The sequence below is a fragment of the Arctopsyche grandis genome, chromosome 13 (genome assembly GCF_051622035.1).
Source record: "Arctopsyche grandis isolate Sample6627 chromosome 13, ASM5162203v2, whole genome shotgun sequence".
NCBI classification, from domain to species: domain Eukaryota; kingdom Metazoa; phylum Arthropoda; class Insecta; order Trichoptera; family Hydropsychidae; genus Arctopsyche; species Arctopsyche grandis.
Window position 1 is genome coordinate 17,901,183 of NC_135367.1, and position 17,872 is coordinate 17,919,054.

General features: G+C 35.4%; 3 protein-coding genes across 6 annotated transcripts in view; 2 read left to right on the forward strand and 1 right to left on the reverse strand.

Annotated features, from left to right (window-relative positions):
* Window positions 1–12,363, reverse strand: part of Zip102B (Zinc/iron regulated transporter-related protein 102B) — a 31,168-nt gene extending 18,805 nt beyond the window's left edge. The window contains exon 1 of the mRNA XM_077445122.1: window positions 11,577–12,363. The gene's annotated coding sequence lies outside the window, so the exon portion shown is untranslated. The remainder of the gene's footprint in view (window positions 1–11,576) is intronic.
* On the forward strand, window positions 1,038–9,453 carry LOC143921733 (uncharacterized). 3 transcript variants are annotated; one of them, XM_077445104.1, is made up of 17 exons: window positions 1,038–1,212; window positions 2,815–3,005; window positions 3,734–3,789; window positions 3,868–4,030; window positions 4,126–4,308; window positions 4,380–4,632; window positions 4,707–4,847; window positions 4,972–5,183; window positions 5,260–5,489; window positions 5,565–5,745; window positions 5,829–6,074; window positions 6,184–6,370; window positions 6,452–6,614; window positions 6,696–6,945; window positions 7,022–7,225; window positions 8,000–8,240; window positions 8,321–9,445. In XM_077445104.1, exons 2-16 carry the CDS (start codon window positions 2,979–2,981, stop codon window positions 8,225–8,227), a joined length of 2,724 nt encoding a protein of 907 aa, XP_077301230.1. In that variant the 5' UTR covers window positions 1,038–1,212; window positions 2,815–2,978; the 3' UTR covers window positions 8,228–8,240; window positions 8,321–9,445. The 3 variants fall into 3 exon arrangements, with proteins under 3 accessions (XP_077301230.1, XP_077301229.1, XP_077301228.1); XM_077445103.1 differs by having other exon boundaries at window positions 2,834–3,005; window positions 8,000–9,453; XM_077445102.1 differs by lacking the exon at window positions 1,038–1,212 and adding an exon at window positions 1,349–1,393 and having other exon boundaries at window positions 8,000–9,453.
* A 2,392-nt stretch (window positions 12,364–14,755) lies between the features above and the next one.
* On the forward strand, window positions 14,756–17,473 carry LOC143921376 (uncharacterized). 2 transcript variants are annotated; one of them, XM_077444635.1, is made up of 8 exons: window positions 14,756–14,945; window positions 15,537–15,744; window positions 15,834–15,939; window positions 16,017–16,148; window positions 16,218–16,446; window positions 16,533–16,785; window positions 16,871–17,079; window positions 17,156–17,473. In XM_077444635.1, exons 1-8 carry the CDS (start codon window positions 14,899–14,901, stop codon window positions 17,253–17,255), a joined length of 1,284 nt encoding a protein of 427 aa, XP_077300761.1. In that variant the 5' UTR covers window positions 14,756–14,898; the 3' UTR covers window positions 17,256–17,473. The 2 variants fall into 2 exon arrangements, with proteins under 2 accessions (XP_077300761.1, XP_077300762.1); XM_077444636.1 differs by having other exon boundaries at window positions 14,771–14,945; window positions 16,871–17,054; window positions 17,167–17,376.
* The last annotated feature ends 399 nt before the right edge of the window (window positions 17,474–17,872 follow it).

The following is a 17,872-nucleotide window of genomic DNA, read 5'->3' on the forward strand; positions in this document are numbered from 1 at the left end:
TCTTGTTACGATGCAAACACCACAGATTTGCCACTAGCAACACTCATTATACCCCAACCCCCGCCTCTCCCAACAAGAGTGTGGCAAAACCAGTGTTTCTTGAACATTTCTGAAGTGGTATAGAAAAAATGGTAGAAGATAATTACGACACAGAGAAATTCAATACAATTGATATTTCAGATGACGATATTGAATAAAATTAAAACGAGACATATCCAGGGCCGCGCCTAGGAGTTCGGCCGCCTGTGTGCAATCTTAAATCGGCCGCTCTTTAATTTTACCAACATTTGTATAAATTATATCAATTCGGGATATAGTATTGAACAATTTAATCACAATAAAAATTAACCATAAAAAAAAAGTTTAGTTCTGAACAGGACCAGACGACAAGAGAGACTGAACGTTTCCAAGTTCATTCATGAAAATTTAGTGTTTTTACCCCCCATCGCAAATCTGGGACATTGTTCTTTCGATGACCAACCAATACTCAACATCCTAGAAGAAATACATCAGACAGTCGCAAATATAATAGCACATAAAAGACGTATGTAGCTCTATGCGGACCAGAGCAATACCTGCTATCTCGTTATTTCCCCGAATTGTAGTTCGGGTGTGTTGCAAGTAAAGAGCGGACCAACTTTGCGCTGTTCATTGTTCGCCGTGCTTTGTTCATTTTTATGATGAACCTTTTTTTTATGCTCTCTAGCTTTGTAGTTTGCCCTGTTTCCTGGAAAATAGACCCAAAACGCCCTGTTTCCTGGAAAAAGCACGCTTCCGATCCTACCTCTAGTTGCGAGTTATAACTGAAACAGTTATCCGCAATTATACAACAAGACAACCTAAATGCATTTTAACAAGCACGAAGTCTTGTTTCGTATTTTTTAAGCAATAAAATTTTTTCGACTCTCATTGGCTACGTCCACACTACCGATATCTACACCCGATATTTACGAATTTTTCCATAACCAATTCCTAAATAGAAACCACAGGTTGCATTACGAGATAACGGCCATTTCTTTCGACCGCCTTTATAATTCAGTCGCCTGTGTGCGTTGCATACATTTGTGCATATGGTAGGCGCGGCCCTGGACATATCTATGAAGACTTTGAAAATTGCTCTGTTGAACGCTTATATTATTCGGATCACTACATATCTAAATAGCGGGAAAATTATCGCAGTCGAAGACAAGCTCTCATTAGGGAACTACAAATGTAATATTTCCAAAATTTACTTGATTTATCATTATAATATAAATGTTTGTATGGCGCAGCTATAGCAGTGGCGCATGCGCAGACAGTTGAGTCACTGCTCATTGCTCACTACGCACTGGACCACATACATATTTCTAGTATGCAATGGAGTGTTTCGCGGAGCTCTCGTCCCTACGCATAGGCATAGCCCTTATTCTCACTAAAATCTCCTAAAATATCTTAAAATATTAAATACCCGATGTTTTTACATATAATAATGATTCAGATACAAATATAAGCATCTTACATCTTTTGGACAAGCAAAAATGTTTATTTTTTAAGAAATAATAGGGTATATAACGAAGGTGACATGAAAAATCAGCGCAAACCAACTTAGCGCAGACAACTCAGCGCAACGACAACGCAGCGGATGACAATTTAGCGCATGTACTATTCAGCGCAAAATCAATTTTTCAATAAGTTTCAAATGTGTTTTCAAAAATAATTACTGTATTGAAATTGTCGGTCATATCTACATGATAATTTCATAAATTTGAATAAATTTATTTGATACTCTTTGTGCCATTGTGCCCGGTTTAGAAACCCTGCTTAAAAGTAATTGTTTGCGTCCTTAGTTGAGAAACCCTGCTTGCGTAATATTTCAAGGCACAAAGAGTATCAAATAAATTTATTCGCATTTATGAAATTATCATGTAGATATGACCGACAATTTCAATACAGTAATTATTTTTGAAAACGCATTTGAAACTTATTGAAAAAATTGTTTTTGCGCTGAATAGTCCATGCGCTAAATTATCATCCGCTGAGTTGTCATTGCGCTGAGTTGTCTGCGCCGAAAGGTCGGCGCTAAGTTGATTTGCGCTGAGATGTCGGTGCGCCATTACAAACCGCTAAGAATTTATATATGTATATTCAGTACAGAAAAGGTCAAGGCGATATTGGTCGATATTGACTGAACGCGCAACGATCATATGCGATTAAGGGCGAAATCATACAGGAAAGAATGGCACGTCGTGTGCTTGGCTCCCCGCTGTGGGGGTTCTCCTACATTTCTTCAAATATGGGATACATCGTTATCAATCACTGTCAAGCAAGGATACAATTTTACCGAAATCACTCCAGGGGGTGATTTTGAGACGGTGTGTGCTGGGCGTGCCATGAATATGTGCTAGGCATGCCATATTTTTTCGATGGAATCCAAAAAAACCATGTGCCATGTTTCTTGCTGTGTGTTTTCGCTCTAAACCCGCAGCAGCCATAGAATATTAAAATTATAATGTAATAATTTAATTAGAATTGTGTGTATTTATTCATTATAATGATTATTATAGCGATATCCAAGTATCGGTTCGGTGATTACTAGTCAAATGTGAACCGGTCACAAGACAACCGGTCGCTCTAGATCGGTCACACGTGATCACCCGTCACACTATAACTGGTCACACCCTAAAATTGGTCACGAGAAAACTGGTCACACCCTAAAAGACGGGTTATCACGTGTGACCGATCTAGCGCGACCGGTTGTCCTGTGACTGGTTTACATATGACTAGTAGTCCATTTAACCCAAGTATCATATCTGAACTCTTAAGAAAATTGTATAGGGTTGTAATGCGGAGGTAGGTTGGCAACATCTAACTAAGAATTGCGCAGTGGGGAAAGAGACGGTGAGAGAGCGGGTTGTGGGGTGTGGGGTGTGTGGGGTGTGGAGTGTGGGGCGCACTAAGAGGGGCGGTTCTGGAGCACCTAAAGAAGCTAAACATCAAACATGAGCTCCTTCGTCGGCTGCTGGATTGTAAGATTTCTCATTTTATATTTTATTTTTAGATTCAATATTTTTCCGATTTTCATTACAGTATCGCGTAGTTTTTCACATTTTATGAACTGTATTACTATTGAAAATGCTAGACGTTTATAGATTGTTTAAATTTGCACACCAATTTTGTCTTTTTATTATTATTATATATTGAATTCAGTATGTGTTTTAATTCGATTTTTCAAATGATCATTGCTTGATAGCTTGCATAACCCAATGAAATGTATGCTATTAATTTTGTATGAGAATATTTATACGTATATAAGTAATACTCCAATCCCTGTTTATTATTAAGTTAGAGAGTATGTAGCATTTTTCAATATTAATAATAAATCTTTGACATTTGAAATAACCTTCAAATTTAAGTTATGACATGACCATTAATAATAATAAAAAATCATACGTTAGACAAAAAATATTTAAAAAAATTCATACATATAATGTTAGAGTTAGTGTTCTAATAGACGTGCATTCATTTTGATTTTTGTAAACTACTCATATTACCTGTAATAAAATTTATTGAAGATACAAATTTCTTAGGAAAATTGTTAAATTTTTACTCTTGATATTTGAAAGAAATTATATTCCGTTTTAATTGAAACTTTTCAATACTTTTAATATGTTTAATTATCCATCAAATATAGTTATTTTATGTTTGAAATGTATACAACTTAAATGATTAATCTAATACAAAACTTTTCCTTCAGATAAAGTCTTGTTCTAACCAAGGAAAAAACATTGATGAAGTCTACGGTCTTGAAGGGTAAATAGATAAAAACAATCTTATTATAAAATTTACTACGTATATGATTGAAAGAACTTCGATGAAATCCAATTTCAGAACTAAATTTTGTTTGGCCCCTACTGGGGATGTAACATGGATTCCTGAAAAAAATAGTTTGGAAAATATTCCAATCTTTTCTTGTGAAACCTATACAATACATACGACGAATTACAGAACAACCATAAGATTCGGTGGATATGGTGAACACTTTGAGTTTAAGGTATTATGGCTACTATAATGAATATATATATATAATATATATTAAATACATGTTAGTAATTGAAACTGGGAATTATTTTTGTGCCGCTTTTGTAGGCTTCTGCCTATGAATTAGAAAATGATTTAGTCTTAAATTGTGAAGGATGGTGTACCTTACATTGTAATCGATATAACAATATAGATCTAGATTTCATTCCAATTGAAGATTATAGTTTCTTGACTGCTGTAGAGGAGGGGTTTTTCTCAGATATTACAATTGAGACTAAAGATCATAAACAGGTATAAATTCTGTTCATAAAAAACACCTATATTTATATTATATTTCTTATTTATACGTGTCACGTTTATAGTTTCTTGTTCATTCAACTATATTGGGTTTATTGGGAAATGATTTACCATGGACTTCTCACCCGCCTCCGTTTACTGGTCTTCCGGAAGGTGTCGTTGGTTCTATTATACACTGGCTATATACCGAGTGCCTACCCAATGCGATGACTGAAGATATCGCCATTCAAGTTATTGACATCGTTAAAGACTATCCTTGTATGACCAAACTCGTAGAAAATTGTCAAACTTATATTAGAAATATGGGTTTGAAGAAGCGTAAGCATTATCACATAAAAACATCATTCATTTGGAAAATAATCGCTACATATGGTTCCGTTTTATATTTACAGAGATTATAGATTTAGTAAATGACATACATACCAGTGCAGAACGTATAATAGAATATTTCAATGAACCTGGGGAAGGATTTGGAATTAATCCAGTAAAATTATGCCTAGTAATTAAACAAGCTGGAAAGGAAGCTGCTGTCGGTAATTTTAAATAATACAAAATTTTAACCAAATATTTTTAATATTAAAATTTTAGCTGTGATGAAAGATCATCAAAATTATAAAAATTCTTTGCCATCCATTTAACATGCCACTTTTATTTTAGTACTACTTAAAATAGTGATGCTGTGTGATTTGTTTACTAAAAGAAAGACTGAACTTACGAGAAGTGATAAGCACGAAGTGTTCAAATATGCCCGATCTTGTTTGCCAGAATTTACGCATCAATTGCGTACACTTTTAGAGGTCTTAAAAAATACATTCAATTCATTAACACAGGCACAAAAGCATGAAATCGCCACTTATTTAGTTCCAGAGGTACATACATATATAATTGTAGAAATTTTGAAACAATAGTCAGGTATATATTAATCTTGTTTCGCCCATTTTATAGATTGAAGGTGGAATAGAAACATTATCTTCCCTGGTGTTTGATTTTAAGATGAACATTGAACATGTAATGAAAGTTGTAATACCTGATACCGCAGAATTACTCGAAGGGGTTGGAGACGCTTTTCCTTCAGAGAATGCGCTTCGGAAAGTCCTCAAAGTTAGAGAATATTTCAAATTGAAACATTTATATCAAAAAACGGGATACACTTTAATGCAAATAATGCAAAAGAAGTACGTTTATATTATATTTTATATTTTTTTTATTGATACAATTCACATTTTAAATGTTATCCTTTAATTTTTCAGAGAATGTTTTGCTGATATGACACCGGCAGGAAAAATTCGATCTGTTTTTCACAACTTAGAACAAATTATTGAAGAATTACCAGTATTCCTACTTCGACTCGAAGAAGTAAACACAGCTGTTGACGATGAAATACAATGGAGAGAGTTTAAATTTTGTTTTAAGGTTGCCACTAGTAAAGTGGTAAATCATTCTTTAAAAATTTTAACGTTTTACTATTATGTAATGATTGGTAAAATTAAGTTCAATTAAATTTATTGTTTTAGTCTGGAATTCTTGCCAAGTTAGTTCTGCATAATGAAATATTTCATGATACAATGGTGAAAATTTGTTCATTGGTTCAAAGAGACGCTTTCACTATAGGCGTTGTAAACTTGGGATTGCTTAAATCTACATCAAGTCAACACCAAATCATGAGCTCTTCGGGATTGAACGGAGAACAAGAATTAGAACAAGATAAGAAGGATCATCAAAGTTCAAAATCAAATAAAAAGAGACATAACAACTTTACTGTATGTGATAAAATATAAATTAAATAATCTGAATTTAACTTTATATACACATATGTATGTATGTGTGTACGCTAAATAATTATAACTCATCGTTGAATACCATTTGCAGCTCAATTTAGTTGGCTCTTTAATGAGATCTCCGAAATTATTCCACAGTGATTTATCAAAAGCATCTGAAAAACTATTAGATTCAGAACAGTTCACAGATATGGTATTCGAAATACCAGTTAATAATTCTCATTCTGGAAAATCACCGATTTCTCAAATGAATGAACAACTCTTTGAAAATCTTTCAGGTAGAAGTATTGATTTGTAAAATAATTTTTATTTTAAATATGTTATAAAATTTATTTATTTAAATTAAATTAATCATTTAGCTTCGATATCAACTGCTCAAGAACAAACTAGTAACAAGAGCTCCAATCCAAATATTGAAGAAAGTGCTACTGTCATTATCAAAGCTCACAGAGTAGTTCTAGCATCAAGATGTGACTGGTTCAGACGAGCACTTCAGTCCGGAATGATTGAGGCTATTCACAAGTATTTTTATTTTTACAAGGCTTTTTTGTTTTACCAATTATTAAGTATTTTATTCTTTATAGTTAATGTTTTTTTATTTAGGCGGATTGTTATTCATGACACAAGTCCAACTCTCTTTCGAAAGTTACTGTATTATTTGTATACGGGAAAACTTAATACGGATCTCACCAGTCCTGAGCAATTGTCGGAACTTGTGTTGCTCGGAGATAGGTATGAACTGGATGCCTTGAAATTAGCATGCGAGAAATCGCTATCATCCAGACACTTAAATAAAGATAACATTTTCTATTATTTAAATTTTGCCGATCAATACAATGCTGAATATCTGAAAGTATGTAAAATTTAATAAGTTGATAATTTTATTTAACTTACATAAAGTACTGATATTTTTGAAATATAAATTTTAGGAATTGTGTATTGAGTTCATAGTAACTCACGGCGATATGATACACGGTGAACAATATGCTGAATTATCACCATCTTTGCAATCGGCGATATCTTCATTTCGAACTATAATGGGAAACAATATTGGAAAGATGAACCGTTCCAGAGATACAGAATCTGAACAACTAAGTTTAGAATCCCTTTTAGAGGATGTCAATATTGACGATGTAACTAAATTGAAACGGAATATGTTAATATATAATATGAGCCGTTATATTAAGTGGCGGAATTCCAATTTTTAGTTTCAAAAACACTATTTCTGTTTGACTTAATTCACAAATTGTTATCATTTCTTTTAATTCGATATGTCCAGAATTTCGGAAAAGCAGAATAAACGTATTACGGCCACCAATATTTTTAAATATTGTTAAACGAAAAACATTATGTTTAAAGCGGGCTCTTCACTCGCCTGTGAACATCGCGCCGCGACTCAATGAGTGTGGTAACATGTTTTTACTACTTTTTACTAACCCCTTAGCGCCAGTGGCGTAGCTAGAAATTTTGGGTCCTGATGCAAAAATTTCTCCCCACTTCCTGGCCAGTTTGTTTGCTCCTGATTTTATTTCTTCGTATGAATTTCGTAATTTACTAACATTCTCATATATATGTACGATTCAACACCAAAGTGGTTTCGTCTTAAGTTTAATATTTTCGTACTCGAGCGGCTACACGCCTGATTTGTTATTGACATGCCTACTTAGCTTATACATATGTGTATAGCAGTAGCGTACGGTGACATTTTTTCATATCGAGCATGGGCCGTGATGTTCACTGCCGCATGGTGTTCACTGCCGCGCACAGCGCGAGCGTAGAGCCCGCTTAAGGTTTTGCGAAATATTTCTGGAAATGAAGAAAAGTGGACTTATGCCACTTTCAAATATAACGACTCACATGTACATAAATACAAATACTATGATGATTAATTGAATTTAAATTTCTAGGGGTCAGAGAGTAGCAGCACCGTAGATGAAATTGTAGTTGATGAAATGCGGTTTAGGGAGTGCATGGTGAATTTGTTAAATATTCTCGGTCCAGATATACCATTAGATCTACTCGAACGTATTGCTATTGCTGCAGATTGTGATCCTAATAGAGCTATTAATTTTTACTACTCTTCAATGAACACAAGAAGCGGCCGGACCACGAGAAATAGTCGGAACTCGTCATAATACATATTTACTGGTACACATTTTAAATCATTCATTTTGAATATAATGTTTCCTGTATTTTTAAAATATGTAATATTCTGATATTTATCTAAGAAGCTGACAAGAGTAAAATCTTCAAACAGATTGAAAAGTTAGATGTTTTCAGAATGATATTTTCATGTAAATTAAAAATTACATGAATGCATGTATGTATAGACTTAACAAACACCAAATAGGTATATTTCCTTAATATGTCGATAAAAAATTGGATGCTATTATATAATAGATGGATTTTGAAAAGGTTTTCTGATAAGTTTGTGATCAAATTTTCAGATTCGCTATTGTATCAAATTAGTATAATATTTATTATATGTTGAAAATTATAAACAATTTATGAAATTCCAAGTAATGTCATATATTTTTTATTTATAATTAGATAATTGAAATCTCGTTCATTAATGTATTTAACTATTGTCCATCCGGTGTAAGATGACACGTAGGTAAAACGAACATGCTGTCCTTTTCACCCCATTTCGACCAATTGCATTTCGCGCGTACAATGTTCTACTGTCTGCACGAAATGCTATTGGTCGTGGGTGGTGAAAGAGATAGCATGTACATACGTTTATCCTAAGTCTCATCCTACAGTGGACCAACTAAACTGTATGTTCTTCAAGTAATTTCACAGTACTCAATCAATTGAATTTTACTACATAGTTATGAAAAATTTCATGTAGATATTGTGTAATTTACATTGAAAATAGGTTACATGTCTCGAATGAATAAATTTCCAGAATAGGATTGACTATTTTCAATTTATCTCTAAATATTCACAAAACCACATTTTAATGTTTTGTTTAGAATTAAATGTCACAACTATTTGCATTATACACTGATATGATCAAACTTAATATTTTGAAATGTTATTAATATTGTATTTGTAATTATCGTATTGAATGTGATAACTAATTCTTACTTAACATATTTTGATTAATACTATGTTAATTTAAAAAATCTTACTTACAAGTGATACATAAACTTTTTGCTTTTATTATGTTGTTTATATATTGTACTAAGCAAATTTTTGATATTAATTGAATTTTTCAATACATATGAATGTATGTATGTACGTATGTATATGGTGTAAGTGTTATTTATGTAGTTACTTTGTCAGAATTATTGATTGTATTACTAATGATATATTGAAATAAAACTCAAGTATAACATCGTGTTTTCTTCTTAAATTCATTTATTATTTACATATTATAAATATTTGAAAATACCCAATTCAGTTTAACCAAATCTGAATTCCATTTATGTTATATTTCCTAAGCTATGCACATATGTATATAGTCTTAAGCAGAGCTATTTTGAAAAAAAAGGTGCCAGAACTCACTTATTGTCAATTTTTTTTTATTAGAAAAGATTATATTCAAACTATATTATATAAAATATTCGTTTGAAACATAAAAAATGCTGAGAAAAAATTTGCCATAACGCCGTTCCACTGCATTTCATGGGGAAAAAAAACTTAAGAATTCCTGGTTTATCTACGTCAAGAGCCTTTATGCTTTTACGTTTGTTTGATATCTGCCTTTTTCTATTTAAATTTTCAAGAATACACAGGTTAAAACAAACTATTTACTTAAGGTTAACTTAGAGTTTTTTTTCATTTGTTGATATTTAACACATTTCAGAGTAACTTCTTAAGTGTCCAATTAGCTGTCTATATTCATTTCCACATATTCTTCTTTGGCATCTAAATTTGTTGACAATGCGGAATTCTGAAAACTGATTTCGGCAATATTTCGGCAATCAAAAGAGATAGCGTGCGATCGACTTTCAATTAAATGCGTTCTTGTTTTTATCAGTTTTGAAAACCCTTAACCGTGTATTTGCTATTATTGTTTGAATTCGTTTGTGTTTCATGTTTCAGTTTGTGTTTCGTTATTTACTTGAGTAATATCGAAGGTTCCTGAAAAGACAATTTAATTACGATTAAAAGTTTTTTTTTCGAATGTAGAAAACAATAGGTTGGATTTTTCACTAAGGCATTGCATGACCAAAAAATTTTTTAACTTTGCATACATAACAAACGCAATTTTTTTAACATTGCATTTGTTGGTCACTTGGAATTCAATTTTAATAAAAAGAATTTTGTGAAATTACTGACTACCATTTGTGCCCTCGATTGGTGCTCCCGTCTAACTGTATTCTGTTCTACAAAAAAATCTATTAATTAAAAACAGAAACACGTGCGATTACCCGCCAAAGTTCACTCGACAATAATAGGTGTCATGCAAGTGCGGATAGTATTCTTTGGTACATTATATGGACGTATTCATACTCCATTCGCGCATGCGCATTTACGCATTCATGCGCGTCCATATAGAATGTACCAAAGAATACTATCCGCACTTGCATGACACCTGCAGGATACGGGTCGTGCTGGATAGGTATGATTGACCTTAATGTGTTTTTTTTAGCAATTTTAAAAATTGTTTGTCTGCAGGGGTCGTCATTTGTTCTTTATTTTTTTGCTCGTGAATGGTTGGATCGAAAAGGTTTAAATGTGCGCTTGTAAGTCTCCAATTACGTTTTGTGTGATGATTCCATATATGTACAACAATATATCTAAATTTCTAGATAAAAATTAAAGTGATTAGATTCGGTCGAATTCATTTAATAAACCACTGCACTACGCACGCCCCACACGGCCACCTCAAATCTCCTGTCACTGGGGCTGCCAATCTGCCATATCTTAAATTTACTTCAGACCGAAATCGAAACCTTCGATCGGATCGGATCCACCCAAATTAGCCATTCGTTTCAACATTAAATCGATTAGAAATGTGGTATCACTTTTAAAATCGTGAATGATTTATCAATTAAAATGGAAATACATTTTAGCAACTCTGATAATCTCTCATGCATAGAAAGACATTCAGCATTTCTTTTTCTATCTAGTCTATAAATAAATTCAATATAAAAACAACTTAAAATACCAGGTGATTGTGTACATTATACAAAAGAAGCAAAAGTCTTAACAAACTTGTCACTGGATCCCACGTATAATAAATGCCCATGCACATAAGCAAATTTTCACCGCTTCATTTTTAAAACCCTGATACGAGTCTTTGAGACATGAATATCTTTTTTTATTTATTTTTTTAACAAATATTTATAACTTTCAAATATTTATGTCGATGTGGCGGCTCGCTTATACGACATGGTCAAGTTTGGTTGCCTTCCTGCGAGTGGGGACCAACCCGGCTGGGTTCGGAGAGCCACTACTCACTCTGTCTTCAGCTGTCATATAATAAACACGTGCATTAACGTGCCAGTCGTCTCATTCGTTCATCCTCCATACTGGTGACCCCCGACATCGAGCCACGCAGCCTCGATCAATTTCAACATGCCGCTCATCCCTGCCTCGCCGCGCCCCCATCGCCATCAACACAGCACGCCGTGGCCCGCGGGTGACAATAAACGAGCAGACACGGCTACCTACCTACCTACCTGGAGTCCAGCCACAACGTCGATGACAGGTGCTTTAAAAAAATGGGGGAGCGAATGAGACGACGATCTTGACAGCTGGATGTGGAGTCATGCGCGATCCACTACACATATAACGGTCATCCAGCACCACAAGACATACACCACCTCAGCACCATCATCATCATCAAGGCCCCGTCCGTCCCCACGAGCGTCGTCACGCCGAGACGGGCGGTAGCGCTACAACACCTCCACGAGCCACAACGACTCACGGTCCAGCTCGGAGTATCATCAACCACATCGATGCCCCTGCCGCCCCCGCCGCCCCACCAACCGACATCAGCCTCGGAAGAGCGGCGCCGGCGCAGCATCGCATCGGCGCGACCATCGGACCACCCACCGTCCTGCTCGCGACGTCACCGCCCTCGAATCTACCGACCATTCAGGGCGGTACACCTACACAGCGGATGACCCACGTCAACAATTTTTTTCTCCCCACTCAATAATTTTTTTCTTTTGTAAAATTTGTTTCTTTGTAATTTTGGTATCGCTGATGCTGGGGGGGAGTGATGCGGCGGCTCGCTTATACGACATGGTCGAGTTTGGTTGCCTTCCTGCGAGTGGGGACCAACCCGGCTGGGTTCGGAGAGCCACTACTCACTCTGTCTTCAGCTGTCATATAATAAACACGTGCATTAACATGCCAGTCGTCTCATTCGTTCATCCTCCATATCACCATCACGATGCAAAAAGTCGTGTAGGCGGGGTACCGTGTGTTGACCGTATCCCAGCCTAACGAAACACTGTTGTGCTTGTTTTAATAAAGTTTTTTTGTTTGTCTATGGTTGTACAAAGGTATTATATTTGGGCAAAAGTATGTCGTTCAGCGGTCTCTGGATATGGTAGAGTGTCGCTGGCTCGGCATTCAGCTATGTTCAGAAAGGTGACCGGAAAGGTTGCTCGAAAGCGGTACCCGCACGGGAAAATTTGGCTATTGTCGAAACCCACTATGGACAATTCGCCACTACGATCCGCCCAGAAACCGGTTTGAATTCTCGCCCGTCCCCACAAATTCTCGTACGCGCAAGTAGAAAATTTGAGTGAAATACTATTGTCCCAAACGCCCATCCCCACCTATCGCCATATACACACCATTGAAAGTTCAACTGAAATACTTTTCGCACTCGCCGAAATTTTTCCCTAAGGCATACATATATGAACGCGTGAATTTTTGTTTGTTTTCTCGTCACTAGTTTGTGTGGTTTATTTTTATGGTAGGATACTATAATATTAACATATGTACTTACTACTTTTTTATATTTTTTATTCGATTTTACATTCTAGTTGATTTTCAATTTTGTATTTTAAACAACAATTAGCGGTGAAATTAATATCAGCCAAATATCATCGTATCCTGTCCAGTGGCTCGGCATTTGGGGTGTCTTTCGGCGGACGAAAATACTAAAAATAATGGAAACATTGGAACAATCATTGTTATGGTTTTTGATAGACTTTGGACATTTTGATAGATTTTGAACCAAATTTTGCTTCGAAAATTTGCAAATAATAAAATGTATACAAATTTATAATTTTAAAAGCATCACCCGAGTTTATTATCATTTGCCAATAGCCCTTAAATATACTATGTACTTCAACTTTGGTTATTTCACACTATGGTAGTGTGAAAAAGCACATTCATATTTCAATTAAAATAAAGTTTGTGTTTGCATCCTTCTGTCTGTTCTGTGTCTTGTCAAAGATCTGTGTCGTGTCAAAGATCAAAGTGTCGTGTCAAAGATCTGTCTTGAGATAAGCTTTTGCAAACAAAAAAAAATGGGCCACCGTACGATGAACGATTATCGGTCATAGCAGGTATAAAAAAAATGCACCACTGAGAAATCAACAAGAAAAAACAAAAATAATCGAATTCCAATGTAATATATTTTAATCAGTCTGGTTACTTCCAGACACCCCAAATGCCGAGCCACTGGACAGGATACGATGATATTTGGCTGATATTAATTTCACCGCTAATTGTTGTTTAAAATACAAAATTGAAAATCAACTAGAATGTAAAATCGAATAAAAAATATAAAAAAGTAGTAAGTACATATGTTAATATTATAGTATCCTACCATAAAAATAAACCACACAAACTAGTGACGAGAAAACAAACAAAAATTCACGCGTTCATATATGTATGCCTTAGGGAAAAATTTCGGCGAGTGCGAAAAGTATTTCAGTTGAACTTTCAATGGTGTGTATATGGCGATAGGTGGGGATGGGCGTTTGGGACAATAGTATTTCACTCAAATTTTCTACTTGCGCGTACGAGAATTTGTGGGGACGGGCGAGAATTCAAACCGGTTTCTGGGCGGATCGTAGTGGCGAATTGTCCATAGTGGGTTTCGACAATAGCCAAATTTTCCCGTGCGGGTACCGCTTTCGAGCAACCTTTCCGGGAACCGTTCAGAAAGTCTCTGGATGCGGCAGTGTGTTGCTGGCTCGTTGTTCGGCTATGTTCGGAAGGTCTCTGGATACGGCAGTGTGTTGCTGGCTCGTCCGGCTGGTTGATCTTCCAAGTCCGCGTAGTGTAGTGGTGGCTGGTCAGGAGCTGTATGTTGACTGGTCTGCTGCTGTGTGTCGACGCTTGCTGCTGTGGGTCAACTGGTTTTGTTCCGCTCGAGTGTGAGGGGTGGAACATTCTTGAAGAAACTGGCGATTGATTCCAAGAAGTGCACGTGTTGTTTACGTGTGGTGAGTTCTGCGAGGAATGTGGTTTGTTGTTGTGGAATATTCTCGAATGTTTCGATGACGATGACGATGACGAGATTCCTACAGTCGTAAATGATTTATCAATTTACGACTTTTTAATTAAAGACAAAAGTGGGGTATGACTTTTTTTTAAATCTCTAAGATTTTATAATCTCCGGAATCTACATTATAATTAATAATGTGTCATTATATACATAAAAAATGATTTTTAAATATGGCTCCAGATACCGGGAAGTACCAATTAAAAAAAGTTTATTTGGAGTTTGATCAAGTATGGTCGTTAATGACGAGGTTAGTAGCATGGCCGCTTGTATGTGGGTTGGTTCTCGGTTGACGAGTTGACGGGTATTGGGCTGTCTGGTGTCGGCTTCCGACGATCGGGCTGGTTTTCAAGTTGAAATCGGATTTGTCAGCTCGCGACGATGGAACTCAGTTTGGACGATATCATAAGGAAACAGCGACGCACCAGGTTTGCGGCACACTCTCCGAACCCTCTCTATATCATACCGTTCAACTTCTGTCAATTATTCAAGACATTCCTGAATTTGGATCACTAAATACAACCCCAACACTGACAGTTGTATGACTCCATATATACACAGTGTTGCTTCGAAATTGGAAGACATGTATTGAACGTGCATTTTCATAGTTATATTGCGATCTATGAATATGCTGTTTGTCCAGTGTATAAAGTTACCGTGTGCACTATTTTAAGAGTGCGTGTACTATTTTTGTGCGTTAAAAATTTTGCACTTTTCGCAATTTTTGTTATTAATATATTAGTCTATGTGGTTAGAATGTTTGTAGGTACATTTATGATTGTATGGCTAAAAGTGATTTTCGACCCTTACTCGATCACAATGACTATGAATCAATCGTTACCGGAAGTAGTTTATTTTTGAATATTACATAAAAGCCAACTAGATTAAGTTGGTTCCAACTTTTACTTAAAATTATTCAAATATCAACTAGTTATATTGCAAAAAGTAGTAGGTAGTGGAAGTAATTCTCTCGGAAGGAGGATGATAGCGTTATCTTAATATAATGTTTTAATTTTAAGAGTGCGGAAGGGTGGTCCTCCACAGTCGCAGCCCAAAAATGTTCATCAGATACGTAGCGGACCCAAAGTCACCAAAAAGCCCAATGATGCCAGGAATCGAATAATTTTGAAGAAACGCACCCAAATTACTGACGCTCGTGATAAACTTGCCGAAATCGCAAAGAAAAAGGACGCCAGATTGAAATTAGACCAACTTCGGATGAATAGGGTATATATGATGTATTATTCTATTCGTTTAATTTCTAGTTCGTCTATTTTATTATTGACACATCAAGTATTCTCTTTTCGATGTTGCAGGGTAGCAAAGTCGGAGCAATAAACAGGTCGCCTTTCGGAAACATAGCTATACAAAAGAATCGAAACGGTACTCTTAACATAAGAACCAAAGGACAAATCAACAGAGGTCTCACTTAATTCAGATTTAAAATACAATATCTAATTTATAAATGGTTTTTTTAATGTTTTCTTTTTACATTTCAGGTATATTTTCAGATTTGACACGACAAGTTCATCCATCTCCTATTGGTTTATCTCCTCGTTATTCTCGTAACACACATATGAGTCCGGTCTTGCCGATATCTGGATATGGCATGGATATATCGATGGATGAAGGTTTGTTAATTAGAATTAGATTGTTTATGGTAATCTTTTTTAACTAATACATGTTGATTTTTGTATCAGAATATGTTCCTGCACCTTTAAAACCAATAATACGTATGGTTAACAACGATGTACCTCACTTTTTACCACCGCCACCTTCTTTTCCTGCTTTGTCGAGAATTCGCAATCAACAACCTTTACGAGACAAGCCCCTTATTGGTGATATGCGAACAAGCTTAAATTTCAAAATAGTAGCCAAAAATAATGATGTCCGAGTATCGTCAATATCAAGTTCTGGAATTTTGAACAGGTTTAAAGTGTTTTTTGATTAACACAACTAAACTTAATTTTCATATTATGACAGATCGGTATATTGATATTGTAAATTTATTTTAGGATTCATGAACCGGATGATGCAATTTACATAAGAGACACCAGTCCAACTAGTCCCGTATCAATTTTAAAGAAGCGTCCATTTGGTGGTAAATCTGTTTCCAATTCATTAGCCAAGTATGACTCTGCTCCGATATCACATTCGAGAGCAATGGCATCACACCGAACTCAAAGGCCAATGTCTCCACCGCAATCTTCGGGATTCAGAATTGTAGTTAGTAACCTTCAGAACAGTGTTACAGCATCCGACATACATGTAAGAAGCGTTGTTTTTTTTTAATTTGAGTTCTTAAATACGTAACCGTTCAATGTCAGATTTGTAATTGTATTCACGTGTGTAGGAATTATTCGGCGACATTGGAAAACTTGTGGAATCCAAGCTCGTCAGAACTGGAACGGCAGAGGTGATTTATAGCTCGTTGCAAGATGCTCAAAAAGCGGTAGATGTTTACCATAATAGACAACTTGATGGGCAACCGATGAAATGCTTCCTTGTCAGTCCTCGCAATCCAACGTCAAGTGCCAGTCATGACAACTCTTCTAAATTCGGGTACATCTTAAAAGTTTTCATTTGAGTTGCATTAACATTGCATTGTTACTAAGTTTGCTTTTTTGTATCGTTCCAGATCTATACGAGGAAACAAGCCGAATCTTCCTGCCAGTAGTAATTCAAGTGTCATTCCAGACATATCTACTTTTCATAAAGTTTTATTCAGGAAGAACTAATTCGTATATACCACTTAATATTTAATAGCGCGTGATTCAGTCTTATAATTTTTCTGTACTTTTTTTTGTCGTTTTTTATGCAAAATCGAGTTTGAATTTTTTATTATTTGTAAAATATGCACAATTTTTTATTGTATATTGTACATATTATCGATTAATGTAACCACAGCTAAAATTTCATATCAGAATAAAAAATCGTGAAAATAAAATGGTAATTTTATTTATACTTATTACTAGAGGTAGGATAGTCACAGTGCTATCCATTGTTCGGCAAACCTTTAACAATGCATTTACAACCTTTGAACAATACACGGCCCCCTCAGGCTTCGGTGACTACTTATTACTAGAGGTAGGATAGTCACAGTGCTATTCATTGTTCGGCAAACCTTTAACAATGCATTTACAACCTTTGAACAATACACAGCCCCCTCCGGCTCCGGTGACTACTTATTACCAGAGATCGGCGTGGACGGTTTTTTTTCACACAAAAAAATGATTCACCATCAGAGAAATGTTATAATATTTCTCTGTTTACTATTGTCAACCTTTTTTTATCTCTTCCTTTGTACTTTTATGAAGAGGTCTATTGTTATTTTGTTATTACCGCCTCAGTCTGC

Coding starts and splice junctions, on each gene's coding strand:
- LOC143921376 (XM_077444635.1), top strand. CDS start 14,899: ATGGAACTCAGTTTGGACGATATCATAAGGAAACAGCGACGCACCAG. Junction 15,745..15,833: donor ACCAACTTCGGATGAATAGG/GTATATATGATG, acceptor TCGATGTTGCAG/GGTAGCAAAGTCGGAGCAAT. Junction 17,080..17,155: donor GACAACTCTTCTAAATTCGG/GTACATCTTAAA, acceptor GTATCGTTCCAG/ATCTATACGAGGAAACAAGC.
- LOC143921733 (XM_077445103.1), top strand. CDS start 2,979: ATGAGCTCCTTCGTCGGCTGCTGGATT. Junction 3,790..3,867: donor GAAGTCTACGGTCTTGAAGG/GTAAATAGATAA, acceptor ATCCAATTTCAG/AACTAAATTTTGTTTGGCCC. Junction 4,633..4,706: donor AAATATGGGTTTGAAGAAGC/GTAAGCATTATC, acceptor TTATATTTACAG/AGATTATAGATTTAGTAAAT.